The following is a 19,738-nucleotide window of genomic DNA, read 5'->3' on the forward strand; positions in this document are numbered from 1 at the left end:
GGAGACCCGGTTCCCTCTCTGACTCCGGGACTCAAGGCCTGTGTGGCCTGAGGCAAAAGCGCTTTCCTGCCTTCTGCCTCAGTTTCCCACCTGAAAATCGAGGTTGGATTAGGCATGTTTTTCATTTTTTTCTTTTTTCACATGGAGAGCTTTTTGTTAATTGAAAGTCTCATGGTCTAGGGAGCTGTACAGGGAAGCACAAAATGTGAAAAGATTCCCCAGGCCAGCTCTAGTACACTTGACGGGGGCGGGTGCTGTGGAACCTGCACAGTGGTGATGGCTGTTGTCAGGGAGGGGCTCCAGCATTAGACAGAGCTTCCTTTAGTCCTTCGTCCGGTCACTGTTCAACAGTGATGCACTAGGCACAGCGCTGGGTACACGGGGTCAGCAGTGAACGGCCACCCCGGCCCCTGGGGGAAGAGACATAGAACATCTAATGACAGAAGTAAATGAGCAGATGTGTGTTAAGTACAACACAGGAGGTTACAGGGAGAGAACATGAAGGGAGGTCAGATTCATTCGGGGGGTGTGGCGGGGGAGCAGGAACAGGTCCCTGAAGAAGGAGCTTCTGACCTGTCGTGTGTGTGACTGACACCAGCCAAGGCCCTGATCCTGGGGCAGCGTCAAGAGGAAAGGCCATTTGACCCCCAGGCTCTCTGGAGATTTTGTGTCACCATGTGTTCACCTTCGTGAGAACTAGGCAGAGGCTGCTTTTGCCTGACTTAGAAATGGCCATTTCCAACATGGTTTGCATTTCAGAGTTCGCTCCCGTCAGCAGGGGCCTTCTCCGAGCAGTCAGCCTGCCCTGGTGACCGCCCCGTCCCTGGGGATGTGTATTACGGGGGACACTGCCTGTCTTTTCTTGTGAGAGCACAGTCACAGCTGGGGCAGTCAGCCTGGCCCTGGCTCCCGTCAGTGGGTGGGCTAAATTCCTGATGCTCTTTCCGGTCAGCTGGGGGAAAGGTGGAATTTCAGAACAAAGCGTGGCCCCGTGGATAGGAACACGGAGCCATAGAGGCCGTGCAGACCAGGGCCTCTTACGTGGGAGCCTGTAACAACTCCCACAAGATCCAGCCAAGGCTGCTGTCTGTCATCTCCAGCTGAAAGCATCTCACCAGCTAGTTTGTAGAATATTGACATGTTCACACAACAGTTACAGTCGGGAGTTTCCCCAGACCATCTCTCCTTACCACCCCATCCCCCAGTTCCAGGCCCTCCCCAGTGGTCATCACTGTTTCCATTTGGGTGTATCTCTCCAGGCCTCTTAGCACACATAAACACACAGAAATAGTTTCGTGTGGGTATGCCTGGCCCTTGTACCATACTGCCCTCTTCTATTTTAAACCCTCCCTTTGGCTTGCAAGGGGACAGAGGACACGAGAATTAGGAGACCTGGATTCTTGTCTAGCTCTAGCTCACTGTGTGGTCTTGGATAAGTCACCTCTGGATAGTCCTGTAAAGGGGCTAGGACTTGATGCTCTCTGAGGGCCTTTCCAGCTGTGACTATTAGCAGTAAAGAACCTGGATTGTTCCATAGTACGTATGGAAGTGGGGCTTCCACCTTGAAGCTTTCCCCAGTTTCTTTTCGGCAGGAGTGTTCTTACTTTAACCTCATAGGACTTTGTTTCTCTGTGGAGGACTCCTTTCCGCCTCATGCTGTGTTTATCTCTTTGAGGGTCTTTTCTCCACTGTACCTAGAGACTGTAAGAGCTGAGAGGTCCTTTGGAGACTTTCAGTGACATCACTTTCTGTGTGTTGTAAAAGACCCCTGTGTGAGATTGGTAGAAATTGTGACTTTTCTCTCTATAAATTGCAGTCAAAATTTTGCACTCGGTGTGGGGGCTCACAGATCTCCTGAAGCCCATCTGTGACTCCTGTTAGGAACCCCTTATCCATGGCAGATAGATGAGCTTAGACCAGAGAAGGCTGTGACAATGCCCGAGGGCTCACCTAGCTGTTGGAGGAGGTGGTGATGGAACCTGGGGCCTTCCACTTAGTTGAGCCGCCCCGTCCTTGAGGACAGGACCGTGTGGACATTACTACTCTCACACGGGTGCCTTGGACGGGGCCTTGTGCATGAGCATCGTGCGGCTGCGGAGTGAGAGCTAGCAGGGGAGGTGCGGTCACCCGGGGACGAGGCAGGCGGTCAGGGGGTCCGGGCCTCCTGCAGAGGCTCCCTGCTCACCAGCCCCGTGGCCCCTGCAGACCGACAGGGAGCACCTGACCGCAGAGGCCAAGGAGCTGCGCCAGAAGGTCAAGTACCTGCAGGACCAGCTGAGCCCCCTCACCCGGCAGCGGGAGTACCAGGAAAAGGAAATCCAGCGGCTCAACAAGGTGGGTGTGGCCAAGGTCTGGGGAGGGGCAGGGCTTCCCTGAGCCCTGCTGCAGAGCCTGCCCCATGGCCAGTACCCCCAACCCTCAGCTCAGGAGGGGTGACTCCTGGGTCAGGGTAGGGGTGCTGAGGCCTGGGTGCGGCCCCGGGGTTTCTACTGCCTCTGCCCCGCTCCCCCCACGCTGAGTGCCCGGCTTAGCTCTAACACCGCTTCCCAGGAAGGCCTTCCCGAGTCTCCTTTGAGTTACCCTGTTCTATGGCTAAAGCAACAGCAGCTTCTTTCAAACCCTTCTGGCATTTTCTTGTGATTACTTACTGACAGTCGGTCCTCCCATCCAGTGTTGGGAGGTATGTGTCTTCACCAGGGCACATACCCCCAGCGCCTGGCACCAAGCATGTGTTCGGGAAAAACTCACTGAAGGGAGTGGATGAGCTCTGGCCTGAGTTCCTGCCCTTGAGAAGGGGGATCCAGGGAGATGCGGCCCGGGGCGGGGATGGGGCTGGGGCTAGGGGCGCCCAGGTAAAGGGACCCCTCTGCTCTGAGCTAAGGTGAGGGGCAGTGGGTTGGGCTGGGGGATGGTTCTAGTCCCAGTTATAGCCCCTGTAACCTATCCGGGTCTCAGTTTTGCCATCTGAACCCTGGCTGGAATCATGCTAGCCCTGCCCACCTTCTAGTGCAGGGGTTAAAGGAGTGAGCTGATGGAGAGGCTTTGAAAGGAAACTTTCTCGAAGGCTCAGGTTTTCCTCCTGTTCTGTCTGCCTGCTCTTTCGGCTCACAGCAGACTCTGTTGTGAGTTTGTATTCCTTGGGCCCCAGCCCTACTTGAGTGACTCTTTCTGCTTGGTTTTGGTGTTGGGTAAGCATTGATGATGCCAAGTGTGGGGACTTGGGATTTGTTCTCAGGGAAAAGAATGATCTATCCCAAGCTGGGGGACTTGGGGCTCTAAATCCAGGCAGAATGTTATATGTGGTGCTGGTTGTAGAGATGACCCAGGCAGGATCACTGCTGTCCGAGTTTCTGTGGTGTAGCTGGGGACAGAAACTTGTAAGGATGACTAACACAAGGCTCTCCCTGTCCCTCGACCTCAGTCTGCTCATCAGAAAAATGGGACAGATGGAGTGGGAGGTGCAGTCATAGCCTTCCCTCGAGCAGTCTGAATTTATGCTTTAAATATATGTACATAAGTTTTCTTTGTCTGCACCACGGCCTAGTTGCAGCATGTGGGATCTTTAGTTGTGGCGTAAGAACTCTGAGTTGCAGCATAGGGGATCTAGTTTCCTGACTAGGGATCAAACCCAGGCGCCCTGCATTGGGAGCTTGGAGTCTTAGCTGCTGGACCAGGAAAGTCCCTTGAATTTACTCTTGGCTCTGCAGTTTCCTCTTGTTGCTGGGGGGAGTCAAGGAGACAAAGAGGGGCCTGAGTCCAAGTTGGCCAAGGTTTCCCCAGGGTCCAGGGAGGCACTGTGGGCAGTGCTGTCACATGGCCAGCAGAGGCCCTGCTGTCCAGGGCACTAAAGTCCAGGTTGTGATGAGGATGGCCAGTCTTGAGAGGTGTTCCAAAGTTCTCAAGCAACATGTTAACAGCGTGGAAGGAGAAAACCAGTTAATGAATAACTTTCAAGAGAATGTGAGCACACTATTTATGCAAGGAAAAGTATTCTGTGAAGGTAGTAAAACAGGGCTTTTACAAAAAAAACTCAATGTTATTTGGTGATGTTCCAGTCCATTTTCAGGGTTGGAAAGGTAAAATATTAATTACATAAAAATTAAAATCCAGGCTAATCTAACTACAGAAGACCTGGGGATGGAGGGGTTAGCTTGGTGGGAATAGGTTACGGAAGCTGGAGAATCTCTGGGCAGGTCCAGGAGATTGAGCTTCTTCCTCCAAAGGACTTCGTGTTCTTTCTACATCTGGGTGCTAAGAATTGAGCCACTTATCCTCAGGGAAAGGGAGATTTCTCCCTTCTACATAAAGACCACAGTTTAGGCTGCTGGTTAAGAGCACATACTGGCTTTGAATACCTGCTTTGACACTTACTAGCTGTCTGACTTTGGACAAATCCCTTCAGGTGTCTGAACCTCAGTTTTCACATCCGTGAAATGAGGGTGAAGGTCACAATTTTTCTTCATAGGACTATGGACAGGATTCAGTAAAATGATGTGTGTATAGTGTTCATCTATAAGATGACATTTATTAAATAGTGGTGCTTATTATTATTATCCTTATCATGATCAGGGTCTTTCAGTGGTGCCTGACCCTTTCAATGGGACCTGACTTCCCGGGGCTTCTGCTGACGGGCCCATCTCCTCTCTTCCTGATTCCAGGCCCTGGAGGAAGCACTGAGCATTCAGGCCTCCCCGTCCTCTCCAACAGCGTTCGGGAGCCCAGAAGGAGCTGGAGGCCTGCTAAGGAAACAGGAGCTGCTCACGCAGAACGAATTGCTGAAACAGCAGGTGAGTTTGAGGGGAACAGGTTAGGTAGGTGGTGCCCAGTGGGAGTTGGAGCATCCCTGAGGGCCTAGGACGGACCTTGAGTCATGCAAGCTGTAATCTGCAGTCCACTGGCCATCGGCCAGGACTCCTGACTTGTATAGGTTTATCCTTGCCAGCAGTGTATCCCTATCTAGGTCATTCCTCTACCATTGTCATGATTTAAGCATTTCTATGCCCCAGCTCTGCTATTATTTCCCTAATATTTTCAAAGCAAAAAATTTTTTAATGTATATTTTAAAAATGAACTGTTATTGGAGTATATTTGATTTACTATGTTCTGTTAATTTCTGTTGTACAGAAAAGTGAATCAGTTATACGTATACATATATCCACTCTTTTTTAGGTCTTTTCCCATATGGGTCATTATGGAGTATTGGGCAGAGTTCCCTGTGCTGTACAATAGAACCTTATTAGTTATCTGTTTATGTATAGTCGCGTGTGTGTCATGAAAGCAAATGTTTTAATAAATTCAATAAATATATTTAAAAGGGAACTTTAGATTTCTCCTGCAAATGGGAAAGCCATTTATTATTTGTCATAATTAGAAAGTAACTATAAGCAACAAATACAGTAAAGGCAAAACTGTGTTGTTAAACTCTAGCTAGATACTTCTGCCTGATCACGGCTTTGTGCGGGAGTCCTCTGTCCCTTTATTTAAGGGAAATTAAATACTAGAAAGGTGCTTAAACACATAAAATGCAGACCTTCTCGTTGAGGGACACAGAGGAGTGAGGAAAGTTGAGAAGGCTTTGGTTCTCGCACGTGCTTCTGTGCTATTTGCTGCCATGCTTCGGGTCCTTCTAAATCGTCCCGAGCCTGGTCAGCTTCTCACTGATCTGCAGTGAGGATGTGAAACTGCAGAGACAGGGCCCCGCCTGCCCCTTCCCTGCCAGGGCACCGGTCCCCACCCCAGAGCCTCAGGAGGGTTCTGTAGGCCCCCTGCTCTTGGCACCAGGAGTCCTGAACTCCAGTCCTCCACTCAGATGTTTCTGTGGTCTCCACCTCTCTGTGGGTCTTGGCAGAATGGAAGGATGGGACTGTTTTGATGGCTGTTGACCAGTTTTGTGTTTTTTAGCCATGGATCCTTTTTTCAAATAGAGCCCTAGGTTGAAGCCCAAAATATAAGATCGAGGGACCCAGAACTACTCTGTCTGCAGTTGGGGTTGGGGCCAGAGGTACACCTATTCCTCTCCCCATAGGCATTTTCAAGACAGGGTAAAACCACCTCTGATGTCTGACTCCTATCAGAGGCCCAGGATTCTGGGTCTGAGTAGGTCTGAGCCCCCACTCAGAACTGTTCCTCCTCCCTCACCCCCTTCTCCCTTCCCCTCCACCTCCCCTCTAGGTGAAGATCTTTGAGGAGGACTTCCAGAGGGAGCGTAGTGACCGGGAGCGCATGAATGAGGAGAAGGAAGAGCTGAAGAAGCAGGTGGAGAAACTGCAAGCCCAGGTCACCCTGTCCCACGCCCAGGTGAGAAGAGCGGGACCCAGGAGGGGGCAGCTGGCTGTGCCCATGGGGAGGGGGCATGGGTTGGAGGGCTCTGGTGACACTGGTTGGCAGGAGGCTCACCAATTCTCCTTCCAGCTCTGCTGACACATTTCTATGGCCCTCAGAAAGTCCTTTCCCTTCTCCACTTGTAACCCTGATTTTCCACAATCAGTTTTGACGCCTTTAAAGAGCAAAAGCAGGAATTAGCTCTAAGCCATCTACTCTTTCCCACACTGAAGCTGAAAGGCGTGAATGCTGAAGCACAGCTGCAGTGAGGCTCACGCAGCCGTCCTGACCTGTGTTCAGACCACCCGTGGTGAGCAGGCCTCACCCGCAGTGCCCAGCCTGGGCCGTGCTCTGCCCCCCAGGGCCCTTTCCCGCTGCTGGGCCAGGCAGGGCCAGTCCACCCTGGGGGTGCTTAGGCCCGGATCCAGGCCTGGCCAGGAAGCGCCTCTGCTGACAGACTTCTCTCCCTCCCTCTTTCTCTCAGCTAAAAGCCTTCAAAGATGAGGAAAAGGCGAAAGATGCCCTGAGACAGCAGAAGAGGAAAGCAAAGGTGAGGAGGCTTGAGGGTGGAGGCAGTACTCACTGCATTTTACCTCCTTCGGGGAGCCGCAGTCTGACTGGGGAGGCGTTGGTTGCTCAGGTGTCCAGCTAACTAATGAGGCCCCAGATGGCACAGTGGGGAAGAATCTGTCTGCCAATGCAGGAGACACAAGAGACTCGGGTTCGATCCCTGGGTTGGGAAGATCCCCTGGGGAAAGAAATGGCAACCTGATCCAGTATTCTTGCCTGGAAAATTTCATGGACACAGGAGCCTGGAGAGCCACAGTCCACGGGGTCACAAAAAGTCGGACACAATTGAGTGACTGAGCACACACACACCCGGCAAGTGACAGAACGAATTATGAGCTCGACTACATGTCAGGTCCTCTGTCCCTTTATTTAAGCTGTGGTGCTAAGTGCTTTACAAGCAAAACAAAAAATGCAGCTAGAACATTAAGAACAGTACATGGTAAAGAACAAGTGCTCAGGACATACCAGCTGTCATCATAGTTGATATTCTGGGCCCATGTGCAACCTTCCCTGGCCACATGCCAGTCTTCAGAGAACCGAGACCCTAAGTGGAGAATGGGAGATGGGATGAATGTCACCGGGGTGGCCCATGCAGCCTGTCACAGACCAGAGCCAGATGCCACCTTTCTTGCAGACCTCGGCAGACCGCTACCACCTGGAGCCCCACCCAGAGCACCTCTGCGGGGCCTGCCCCTACGCCTACCCGCCCATGCCCCCCATTGGGCCGCACCCCGGCTTTGAGGACTGGTCCCAGATCCGCTACCCACCACCCCCCACGGCCATGGAGCACCCGCCCCCACTTCCCAACTCACGCCTCTTCCGTCTGGTGAGTCCGTGCCCCCTCCCTCACTCCAGGACGCACACACAGGCCGGCCAGACACAGGCCAAGGGCAAGGTCAAGTGCGAGGGTCAGAGGCTGCATCCTCGGCCCCTTGGGAACAGACTGCTGTGCAGCCTGCCATCCCCCGGGCAGGACTTCCAGCTCAGGGTGGCTCAAGGGCCCTGGTATGGGACAGAAAAGGCCGGGTAAGGGAGCAGGGCCGGCAGGAGGGCTCTCTCCTGCCAGCCAAGCCAGGAGTTTGACCTTTTTCATGACCTCCACGTGTTACCAGGTATAAGGTCTTCACCATGCATTCTCTCCCTTTGCTTTTTCTTCTCTTTTCCTTCTCAGTTTCTTTACCTTTTCTCTTTTCTTCCTTTTTTTAAAAAAAGTTTTTGCTTTTTTTCTTCTTATCATTCTGTCTCCAGAGTTTCTGACCCCTTTCTCATTCTCTTCAGTGCACCTGTCACAGCCCCTCAGGCATCCCCCTCTCAACCTGGTCAGTGCCAGCTGCCCCCCATCCCATCTGCTTCTCCCCCTTTTTCTCCCCCATGACCATTCCTTACATGCATCTTTAAACCCTGGAGTGTACTGTGGGACTGTGAGCCTTGGATTCAAATCAAAGCTTGACCACTTGCCAAGCTGGATGACCTTTGACAAGTTACTCCACCCCTCTGAGCCTCAGTTTGCCAACCTGTAAAATGGGGTTGGTAACCTGGGTTGTTGTAAGGATTCAGTTACAGTTGATTAATATGAACTTAGTACTGTTCTGGCACAGTAGCTGCTACTATGGTTATTGATTACTAAGCACCAATTTTGTTGCAGCCAGAATACACCTGGCGGCTGCCCTGTGGAGGGGTACGTAATCAGAGCTCCCAAGTGATGGACTTACCTACGGCCAGGCCTACGGAACCAGGTGAGTGTGGCCCCTGGTAATGGGCCTTGGTTTATAAAAAGATAACTTTTTAATCTGCCAGGATCATCCCAATTTGGGAGCAGTCTTGCTACCTTCTGATCTCAGTGGAGAAGAGGCCCAGGTTTCTCAAATAGTGTTGAGAAGAAAGGGGTGGTGACTGTACCATGAAGGAGTTGAAACCATTCCTTCCATTGATTATAGTTTAATGTTCTAAATGCTATGCTCTGTGTAAGATGCCAGGGAGGCCAAGACAAGTGCAAAGCCCTTGGTGGGAGGGAGTGAAGAACTGTGGCTGACTTGAGGATCATCAGAAGTCTGGCTTGGCTGGAGCCAGGAACAAGATGGAGAAGGGAGGCAGGCAAGGTGAGGTGAGGGAGGTTGGTAGGTCCCACCTCAAGGGCCTTGTAGGCCCCAGCAGGAGGGCTGGTCTTTATCCTAAGGATAGCCTGCAGGCCTTGGACATTTTAAAATGGCCTGTTTGCTGGTTGCGAAAGGACTCTGGGCCCTTAGTCTCTCACTCACTTTCTGCGAGGCTTTTATGGGGCCTTGCCTGTGGGGGCTTCTGGGAACAGAATCGCAACTAGTGGGAGCCATGGGGAAGCCAAGTCCATCTCAGCAGAAAGAGGAGTTTTCTAAAGGCCGCAGCTGTGCAGAAATGGAGCCTGCCATGCCCGGTGGTCGAGGGCCCCTCTGCAATAGCGTGGGCAGGGGCTGCAGGGCAACTCAGGGAGGGTGTGGTTTGGAGGCTCTCGTGGCTGGGAGGAGGAGGCATTGGGCTGGTCAGTCACTTCGCGTCTTTCCCCCTGGAGCCCTGGGGGTGCTGTGGAGCTGTAGGAGCCCGCTTTGATGAGGGCAGAGGGTGGTCAAATGGGCAGGACTGTCCCTTCGCCCAGAGCTACTCCATTTCTGGGATCTGGAACCAGACTGACTGGGTGCCAACACTTCCTAGACCTGGGACCTTGAACAAGTTTTTAAAAACTCCCCTGTGCCCCACTTCCTTCCCCCATAAAGGGGTAATAATCTGCCTGCTTCCTAGGTCTGGGCAAGGATTGAATGACGAATGTACCTAAGGTGCTTTGACCAGGGTCTGGCACTCATTAACACCCAACAACCCTGGTTTTTTCCCCCACTCTTACAGTATCTGTTTCCACAGGACTTTGAAACCTACTGTACTACCTCATCTTTAAGTCCTAAATTTGTTTATTTAGAGTCCACCAAAAATGACCGTGAAGGACCTCAGTGAAACCAGTCCCTTGGCTCCACCTTCGTCTCACAGAGCCAGCCGACTTCAGATTACTGGAAAGCTAGAGGCCACAGGCTCTGTGTGGCCAGAGCTGCAGCCACTCGGGAGGCTGAGATGGATGGCCGGCTTGAGCCCTGGCCCCAACCTGGACGGTCTGCAGACTAGAGAGGCTCCATCCAGAAGGTGTCCATCTGGGCCTCTCCTTTGGAGTGACTGGGAAAAGCCCACTACTGTGCCCCCGAGTGGAGAGAGGTGTCATCTGGCCTGGACCTGCCGTCTTCTGCGGACACTGCTGGCAGATGTCAATCTCCAGGTGGTGCAGTTGAGACCCCCGTCGGCCGAGGGGCTCCAGCCTGGAGCCGCCAGGCCCTCAGCTGGAGGCTCGTGGTGTGGAGGCCTGGACTGGGGTGGTTCTTGATCCCTGGACAGCTGTTTGCACGAATCTTGGACATAAATCCTAGTTGGAGATCAGCATTTTGTGACCGGATTTCTTTTATGCCCTGGCTAATGTGCTCCTCCTTGTCAACCAGAGTGCTGCTTTCCTGGCCCCCCTTCCCTCTGCCCTCTTCCTCCCGACGCACCCCCCCCCCCCACCCCCACAAGAGCACCACCGTTACTCTTGGCAGGTATCCCCTGGGATCCTGCTCAGAGCTTCTATGAGGGTGGAGCATCCAGGGGCTGGGGGTCAGGCTACCTGAGTTCACATTCCAGTCCTGCCCCTCACTTGTCAGGAGACATTGGGCAAGGCCTGGCCCTTCTGTGAGCCTTAGTTTCCTCATCTGTCAAATGGAACACCTCATCTCAGTGCTAGCTGCCTTAGAGAGAACTGTGGGGTGACAGCAGATGTGAGCTGGTTTTATAGACTTCAAATGCTGAGTGAGGAAGCAGAGTGGGCCTAGGTAGAAACCAAAAAGCAAGGACCCAAAGCCCTCCGTTCATTCCTTCCTCCCACCTCCAGCTTTCCTGCCCCCGTGCTGGGGCAGCCCCATGGAAGAAGCACAACAGTCGGCTCAGCTGCTGCAGAAAGGTCTTTACTAGGCAGACAGGGGTGAGTCTAATGCCAGCGGGTCAGGGTGAGGGGAGAGGACACACTCCCCGAGGGAGTGGGGTGGCATCCCTGGCCGGGGGCCTCAGCCTGAATGCACTAAAGGCTGGCCCCTCAGACAGGCTCAAGGGAGGTCCGCCCACAAGGGCTTCGGGCCCCTCCTTCATGGCGATGCCACCCCCTGACACAGAGAACGTGGCCCTCTGCTCTCACGGCTGCCTTGGCGACTCTCGGGACGCTGAGGGGGGTGGGGGGCGGGGGAGGGCCCTCAGGAAGGAGGGAGTCTGTGTGGTGGAGAAGGAGGGGGTCAGGCAGTGCGGAGGACCCAGAAACTTCTGGGCACTTCTGGGTGGTGTTTGGAGGCAGTGAGAGATGCCAGCCTGGTAGGGTGAGGTCCTGGTTAAAGCAGAACAATTGAATCTAGAGCTGGCTTTTCAGTTTGGACTCAGCTGAAAGTGAATGGTTATCACTGGAACAGAGAACTGGAAGGAAAGGGAAGTTCCTCTCTGGCATTCTGCATGGCACACAGCTGTTGCCACCTATACACTTGTGCAGGTTGACACATGTGGCCCTGTACTCGTGTGTACACACTCCTGTAGGCATGTGTGCAAACGCCCATGTGCAGAACAGTACAGACACAAACGTTCATCTCAGGCTGGGGCCTTGTGTAACAGTAAAGGGTCTAGCACGGGAGTATGGCGTAGTTGGAGAAATGGGTTCCTTCCTGAACAGAGTCCTCCCTAGCCCGTGTGGTGGACATGGGGGGTGGGGGGTGGGATGGGCCTCAGTTACTTCCCCTTGACCTCCATGACTGCCCGCCGCCGCATGTAGGTCAGGATATCCATCTTGACAGAGTTGACCGTGGTGCGGTGGTACCAGCGCATGATGGGGATGCCGTCTGGCCCCACCAGGAATTTCTCAAAGTTCCACCGGATGTCATGGACCTTCATGGGTTCCCAGAAAAGGCGGCCAGGTGAGCCTAGGAGCTCCGAAGTAGGAGGACAGGAGTTCTGGAGCAGAGACAAGAGAAGTGTCAACTCTGCCTGGGGCCCTTCCCACCCGCTTATCCCTCCTCCTTCCCAGGACTTCTCAGGGGAAGGAGAATAGCCTGGCATTGAGAAAAGAGCACCAGGTTGGGAGTTAGAAAACTGAATCCCAGCACCAGCTTTGGTTCTAGCAGATTGTGAGACCCTAACTTGTCCCTTCTGGGGCCTATCTGTAAAATGAGTTGATGAGCCCCTAGGGCCTACAAAGCCCTCTAGTTAGAATAATAATCAGATGCAGGAAACTCCCCAAGAGCCCAGGAACAAAGGAGGGTGGCACAGGCTCCTGGGGCCAGGAGCAGCTGCAGCCCCGTCCGTCCGGAGCCAGCATCACCCAGGGAGAGAGGCTCTGCGGAGCTTGACTGTGAACTCACCTTCAGGAATGTGGCTTGGCTGTGTACTCACCTTCAGGAACGTGTAGAACTTCTGCTCTTTCTCCCCGTTCACATCGCCTTTCTCAAACAATTGGAAATTGGGGATGAAGCCCCCACCTGGTCGAACATACCTAAGAGGAATGTTTTTGTGTGGGTCCCAGGGACATGGGCTCAGACATAAGAGGGGAAAGAACTGGGGAAGAGGGGTTGGGAATCTAGATTTTATGCTATAATGGGCAGTGGGAACCTGTGACTATTAAATGGGCACAGGTATAATGTGGGTCTACAGTCTTCCTCCAATTTGGTAACTTCTCATTAACCCCTGCCCTCAACCTGTCCTCCCCTTCCCCCAACGTGGCTGACAGCCATCATCCCTGACCCTGTCTTTCTCCTGGTACCCCTTCCGCTTGTTCCACTAAACAGAGTTCCTGGAAGGAGAGAGTAGTTCTTGGTGGATGATAAATACCCACCATGAGTAGAGGCCAGCATAAAAGATGCCTGGAGCCTGGGCTGGGGCACAGGGTGGGAGGGGCTTGCTAGAGGAGCTTTCTCAGGACACTGAATCAGCACTCACTTGAGGGTGGCTAGGATCTCCGAGTTCTCTCCTGGTTCTTGTTTTCCAAATTGGTTGCAGGGGAAGCCCAGAATGACCAGACCAAATGGTTCAAGCTCTTCCTGCAGTGCATTCAGTTCTGGAACAGGGAGAGAACAGAGACGGGGATAGCCTGGTGAGGAGTCCCACCTCCCATGTACCATCCACCTACCCATCCCATTGTATAGCTGAAATCACTGAGGCCTGACGGGAAGGGACTTGCCCAAGATAATCCATTGAGTGTGGCATTGCTGGCATTCAAGCCCTGTCCTATGGAGTCCAACCTGGATGGGTTGGAGGTTTGGGGGAGAAGAGAGCAATGTGCTTCCTCAAATTAGTAATCAGTCACCCACTGCCTAAACCCACCACCTGGGCCTGTAGGCTGTGGGCTCCTTCAGGACTCTCAGGACTGAGTTTCCTGGAGTGAGAATCATCCATCCCTGGGCAGAAGGCAGATGACTTCCCTGGGGTGAGATGGAGCCCTTACACCCCTCCTATACTTTGGGTATTTAGGGGCCCAGGGGAGATGCTGGCCCAGCTCTCACTCCTCTCAGTGCCTCCGGGCCTCTTGTGCAGCATCTACGCTCAGTCCACCTCTTGTCCAAACGCACTCTGCTCTATTCCAAGGGCTACGTCATGGAAACATTCAAGACAGAGCACTCACTACCCACTGGGCCGTCCAGTTCACTGTCATTCCACTTCCAGGAATTTGCCCATGACTGTCAGGCAGAACATTCTATGTTAGATTGCCCTTGCCTCCTTCCCACACCCCCAAAGCATTTTCTGGTGGGTGCTGTCAGATGCCTTTGGCTTGCCTGTCCCCTGGCTTTTGACTCTGACCCAGCTAAGGAGAAAGAAGTAGGGAATCCCGGGGATCATGAAACCTGGTTCTGTCACTAACACACAAACTCTGGGGACTCAGGCCAGGGGCCAAGAGAAGCACTGAGGCAGATGGGCTGAGGATAGGGGAGAATTTCTCAGCAAGAGGAAGCTACTGTTTCTTACTCCAATGAAAGGAAGTTCCAGGCACAAACCTAACCTCCTCCATCCTTTTTCTTTTAGGGCAATTGAGATACCCAGGGATGAAGGATAACTGAGAATCTTCTAGAACATGTTTGTAGGGGATCAGACCTCAGGTTATATAATTATTTTCACAGAACCACGGAACACAGTAGGATTCAGGTACAGGGTTTGAAATCTCATGATGACCATCACCCCCATTCTCCTTGCACCAGAAAAGCTCCCGTGATTGGAATGTGCCCAACTGGCAGAAACAGCCCCAAACACAGCAAGGGAAGAAGGAGTGGCTCTTACCAACGTACTGGCCTGTCAGGCCTCAGTAGCTGGCCACGTTGACGAAGAGGATGTATTTGCCAGCATACTGCTTAAAGGGGATGTATTCCTCCCCATCGATGGTGAGGGCCCCGTACTCATAGATGGTGCCACCCACACCAGCATGGCAGTCCGTCTGCAAGACAAGACCAGTACCAGGGAGCGGTTAGACCCTGAAGGGAACTCGGACACCACCATTTTCAAGATACCAGGGAGTGGCGGAACACATTTGCCCACGTGGTCTTGACTTGCCCAAGAATTCAAACTGGACTAGAACTGAAGTCTCCTAATTCATTGTATAAGATAATAATGTTAAAAGCATTTAATAAGCTGGAGAGTGCTATGGAAACTTGGAGAAATAACTATGGTCATTATTTCTGCATCACTTGTCAGTTTAGACAGCCACCAGGCAGGCTGTGAGGGAGACTACCCCCATGCCGGTGTTATTGGATGGGATGGTGGAGACTGGGAAGCTGTTAGAATAACGCAGGCAAGTAGTGATGAGAGCCAGAAGTAGACCGTCATGAAGGAAGAGCTGAACAGAAATGAGGAAACAACAGTGTGGAAAATGGTGATTCAGGCGTTTCCAATCTGGAGAACTGGAAAGCTGAGGCTGTTGTTCAAAAAATAGGGAAGTAGGAGGGGTCCAGGAATGGAGCCAGGCCTGCTGGGAGGATTAAATGGGATGGTCAGGATAAAGCCCAGTGCCTGGCATAGATCCAATGTTCCCTGCGTTGAGCAGTGTGACAGTGACCTTAAGGCCTTCCTCTTTGACCAGTTGCTGCTCCACAGTCCACCTCCAGAGTCAGTGTACAATGGGCTGTGAGTTGGGGAACCAGCTCTGCCTCTAACTCCCTGTGTGGTCTTGGACTTGCCCTTTCTCTTCTCTGGGCCTCAGTTTCCTCATTTATAAAGTGAGAACCTTGAACTGGACCAGCTGTTCTGAACCACGATGGCTTGACAGCATCTCTCTCGGTGGGAGAAGAGGGAATGGATTACTGCCAGCAAGTGGGATGCTGAATTTACACCCACCCCACCCCCCACTCTAGCCTCATCTCATCTCTACCATTTTTTGATGCAGACTACAAAAATCTGGGTTTACTCTTGAGAGAGCATCATTGCATCACTACCACAATTAGCAGATGGGCTGGCAGTCCTGGCCTGGACATCTGAGGAGAGGCAGGAAGACAATAAACAAACTGAATGCAAGCTAGCATTATAGACCAGAGGCAGGTGGTTGGAGTTAAGAGAAGCAAATTCACGCACTCTGTTCTGGCCAGTCCTGGAAGACTTGCTGTTAAGGTGAGGTGCACCTGGGCCCAACCGAGTGAAGACAGCCGTCTGGGCTGGTAGGGTGTAGCCCTGGGCAGGCGTAAGAAAGCCACTCTGTCTTGGAGACTCCGTAGGCCTGCTGAGCTGGCGGAGCTGGACTCCTTCCACATGGCCATTCCCTGACTGCTGCAAGCATTCTTCTTGGCTCGGGTATGAATTCCCTGCTTCACGTGAGTCTAATATTCCATGCCCCGTGACTTCTGGTGGGTGCCAGAGGCAGGCCTCAGACATTCCTCCAGCCCCTGGGCCTCTTGGGCCCCAGCTGGGGTCAGCTCTAGCTCCAAATACAAACAGCCAGGACACAACAAACACACCCTAACTGGTCACAGGGGTCTAGCAGCCAGAAGGGCAGGCCTCCTGCCTGCCTCTCCACTCCGCCCTGGCCCAAAAACAAACTGTGAAATAGGGAGGAAAAAAAAAAAAGCCAAGAGGGTGTCTAAATAAGGGAAGCTTGAAAACAGTGGGAGGTTCAGCTTCTAAGCTCATTTTCAGGGTGGGGTGGGGCAAGGGGACTCTCCTGTCATTAGATTTGAATCTTGCTGGCTGTGTGTCCCTGAGCAAGTCACTTTCAATCTGAGATTTCATCTGTTGACGGGCGAGGGAAAAACCACCTGTCTCCCAAAATGGCTGTGGGAATTTGCTAGTAGATTAAAACCATCTTGAAAGCCTCTTGGAAAGAAACCCAGCCCCCATTCTCCCATCAAGGGGTAGGGTAAAGGGCCCTGACGCTGCTGTGTTACTGTGAAGAAGACTTGGATGTTCCCCAGCCGGTATGAGGAAGCTGATGCACTGGGCAGAGTATGTCCAGGAAAAGGGACCTGTGACAAAGCCTCCTGTTTTCTACTGGGGCTGCAATGCTGATGCTGTGGGTGCAGACCGAGAGGGGTCAGAGAGTGACCATGGTAGGGGAAAGAGCCACAGCCTGCTCTCAGTACTGAGCATGCGCCCCACCTCCTTATAGGCCCCGCCCCTCCTCTAGTGGGTCCCTGGAGTCCCAGAACCCTGCACCTTAACCAGGAGGTCAGAGGAGATGGGGGTGGGGAGGTTACCTCAGTTCTCCCACAATTGCATAAGACAGGAGAGTTCAGATGGCTTGAGAGTGGGAGGCGAGTCCCTGCCAGGACCCCGGCTGGCTTGCACTGCTGGTCCTGTGTCTGTCTCCTCACTCCTCTTACCACTCCCAACAGTGTGAAGGTATGAGGGGAGAGCTGGACTGGGGGCAGGAGACCTGAGTTCTAGGCCTGGCCGGGCCTCCCATGCGACTACATGTGACTAGTCCTGTCCCTTCTCTGGGGCTCTGGCTCCTTGATTATGAGATGGGGTCAGATTCAGGGCTGTCTAGAGGGCTGTTCAGCTCTGACTGTCAGCCAGTGGTTCCTTCATTTTATCTGCCTGATTTAGTCACCTAGAAACCAGCAGTTACTAGGAGCCCATGCACGTCAGCAGCTGTTATTCTCTCTAGCCTCTGTGAAGTCCTTTTGTAAGGGAAGGACAGGGATCCTGGACAGCCTTAAGATGGACTGGAGAGGGGACAGCGAGGAAAGGCTTTGTTCCCCAGCCCCTCCCTTTGAATTGGGTGGAGGCAAATATCCCTCTGGGGCTGTCGCCCTTTGTCCATCCTTTTCTCCACTTGCCCCTGGCCTCCTGCCTTGGCCCTGGAGCTGGGGGTAAGATAAGTAGTGATTGAGTCCTAGAACCAGACGCTATGACATTTCAACCCTCTCAAGACCTAGGAGGAAAGATGGGGCAGGACCAGACTGTCATGGGCTAGCAAGTCCTAGCTGGTTGCATCTGATATGATCACACCCCACCCTAAGGCTTTTCTAGACCATACCCATCCTGTTTTCTCTGAATCCATCTATTCCTCCCCAGAGTTCTACAGAGAACACATGGCTATGATGAGCTATTCATGGGATCCATGTTCTTAGCTCCACCTTCTTGAAACAGGGCTCCATCTTCCCATCTCTGCTTCTCCCCAAACTGAGGTTATAGGACTGACTCCATGATACTGCCCTACCCATGGTTTGCCCTCACTTCAGTTCCACACCCTAATATCAAAACTCAGACCCATCCCTGCCCTGGAAAATACCTTCTGAATTGGAGATTATGAACAAGACTGGATACAAAGCCAGAGGCTAGGAGGAAGTGGCCCCATAACCATTCAGTCTCTAGGCTGACTCCCAGGAGAGGCAGACCGATTAGAATTTAGGCTGAGAACAGGACTGGGGATAGAAACAAGCAGAAGTAACCTTGCATTTTTAATGGGCTTCCTGAACAATAGATAGGATTAAGGAAATAGAATTGTGGAGTCATAAGATCTTAGAATGGAAGATTTGAGAAACACAGAAGCTCAAAGCTTCTTGATTTTATGCAGGTGAGGGGTGTGTGTGTGTGTGTGTGTTGGTGTGTGTATGTATTGGGAGGCTGGAAACAGAAATCTCTCTCTTTGGGTCTATGCCTGGCTCCTGACTCCCCACCCTGGGGAAGAGGAGAGGTCTAAACATGCTGGGTCACCCCTGCTCCTGACCTCAGCACCCCCACTCTAGCTAAGGACCACACGCTCTACTGAGGGTAGACCCAAGCTCAAGAGAATTCTGCCTCTCCTATGGAGCCAGCAGGCCAATAGGGGCTGTGGCTGGTGGGTACTGAGGCTGCCCCAAACAGGAAACCCTTCAGAGAACGGTGTGTGGATTTTTCAGCTTCTCCAAGCATCCCCTCTGAAGTCATCAGCCTCTTTGTGCCCTGTGCTCTCACCTCCAGTGGATGGAGAAACAGAGGTCCACAAAGGATGAGAGGTCTAGTCAGTGCCCTGGGCGTTCTTGCTGCGAGCCCAGAGCTCGTTCTGTCAGCCTCTTTTACCAGTATCCCAGAATCCTACCCGGGCTTGGGCTATTTGGGCACCACACGTTGCCTGCCGTTCTCCCTGGGAACTCTGCAGCCACCCAGACTCCGAGTCTCCAGGCCATTTTCTGGGCCCCCCCACCCTCTTCAGGGTCCACTGGAAGGGAAGGGTCTCAGAAACATACGGTGGTTTGGATGAAGCAAGGCGGCCCGGAGGTAGCGGTGGGGAAGAAAGTGTGAACTCTGGAGAGACAAACCTTCCTCCCTCATTCATTCCGCCCACCCGGGGCACCCTGATCTCCAGCAGATAAAACTGCGAAGAGTCTGACGACAGTCTGAGTACGCCAAAGAGGGAGGCAACGGGAGTTAAGGGCGTCTCTCGCACCTAGGTGTCACCCTTCTTGAGGGAAGCCCTCACCGAGAGATGGTGACACCTGCGGGCTGTGTTCTTTCCCCTGGCCCCCCACCCCGAGGCTCACTCACCTTCGACTTCTCCTGTCCCTGGCTCGGCGGAACGAAGCCGGCCAGGAGCAGGGAGAGAAGGCAGGATGCCCGGAAGAGCCGGGCCATGATGGGCTGGGGGCGCGTCTCGGCTCGCCGCAGACACTGTCTGATCCCGGGCCACGGTCCGTCTGAGGTGTCGTCTGCTCTCATCCACCTTTCAAGCCCTCAGCGATGACCAATCCGCGGCCGGGCCGGAGTCTTTGTAGCCAATCGCAAGGCGCCTGGCATTTCAGGGGCGGGCAAGACTTCCCCTCCGCTTCCCCCGCTGGGCGACAGTGACATAAGCAAGTCTGGGCTGAGAAATGGGAGCGAGGTGCTTGTGAACCTGTGAGGCAGCCCCCTCTTCTTTCAACTCCAAAGTGCTGGAAGAGGCAAGCACCGTATCCTCAGCCCAGCCAGAGGAGGGGCTTTAAAAAGCACCAAAGAATTGATGGAACTTCCCTCGGTGTTCCCTGTTTCCTCCTGCCTGCATTCTGGTAGATGGGATATCAAGGACTTAAAATGTCAGCAAGATCTGAAGTGAGACCTCCAGGAATATTTACTCTATGCAGGCTTAGTGCTTAAACAGCAACGAATCGACTGCTCTAGAATTTTTGAATTCAGCCCCTTTCCCTAGAAAAACATTGGGATTCCTCAGCTGGTTTGAGAGCAGAAAATACATTTACTCCCTGTGTAGTCTTGAACATATTGCTTTCCCTCTCTGGGTCTCAGTTTCCCCAACTGCATGATGGGATTGGTTGATGCTGTCTAAGGCCCTTCTGGTTCTGGCTAGATGACTTGCTCCTAAAAATAAGTGACAGACCTA

General features: G+C 52.9%; 2 protein-coding genes across 4 annotated transcripts in view; one reads left to right on the forward strand and one right to left on the reverse strand.

Moving 5' to 3' along the window:
- Positions 1-10,341, forward strand: part of TNIP1 (TNFAIP3 interacting protein 1) — a 44,972-nt gene extending 34,631 nt beyond the window's left edge. For 2 of the 3 annotated variants that reach the window (XM_043464935.1, XM_043464937.1), the window contains 7 exons: positions 2,206-2,334; positions 4,659-4,787; positions 6,172-6,297; positions 6,806-6,871; positions 7,526-7,717; positions 8,537-8,627; positions 9,836-10,341. In XM_043464935.1, coding sequence (XP_043320870.1) covers positions 2,206-2,334; positions 4,659-4,787; positions 6,172-6,297; positions 6,806-6,871; positions 7,526-7,717; positions 8,537-8,627; positions 9,836-9,870 — 768 coding nt within the window. In that variant the 3' untranslated portion in view covers positions 9,871-10,341. The remainder of the gene's footprint in view (positions 1-2,205; positions 2,335-4,658; positions 4,788-6,171; positions 6,298-6,805; positions 6,872-7,525; positions 7,718-8,536; positions 8,628-9,835) is intronic. The other variant, XM_043464936.1, reaches the window with a different exon arrangement.
- A 544-nt stretch (positions 10,342-10,885) lies between these two features.
- Positions 10,886-19,070, reverse strand: GPX3 (glutathione peroxidase 3). The gene is made up of 5 exons (XM_043464939.1): positions 18,913-19,070; positions 14,239-14,392; positions 12,907-13,024; positions 12,364-12,463; positions 10,886-11,925 (listed from the first exon to the last, which is right to left on the reverse strand). Exons 1-5 carry the CDS (start codon positions 18,997-18,999, stop codon positions 11,704-11,706), a joined length of 681 nt encoding a protein of 226 aa, XP_043320874.1. The 5' UTR covers positions 19,000-19,070; the 3' UTR covers positions 10,886-11,703.
- Positions 19,071-19,738: the final 668 nt, after the last annotated feature.

The sequence above is a fragment of the Cervus canadensis genome, chromosome 4 (genome assembly GCF_019320065.1).
Source record: "Cervus canadensis isolate Bull #8, Minnesota chromosome 4, ASM1932006v1, whole genome shotgun sequence".
Lineage (NCBI taxonomy): Eukaryota > Metazoa > Chordata > Mammalia > Artiodactyla > Cervidae > Cervus > Cervus canadensis.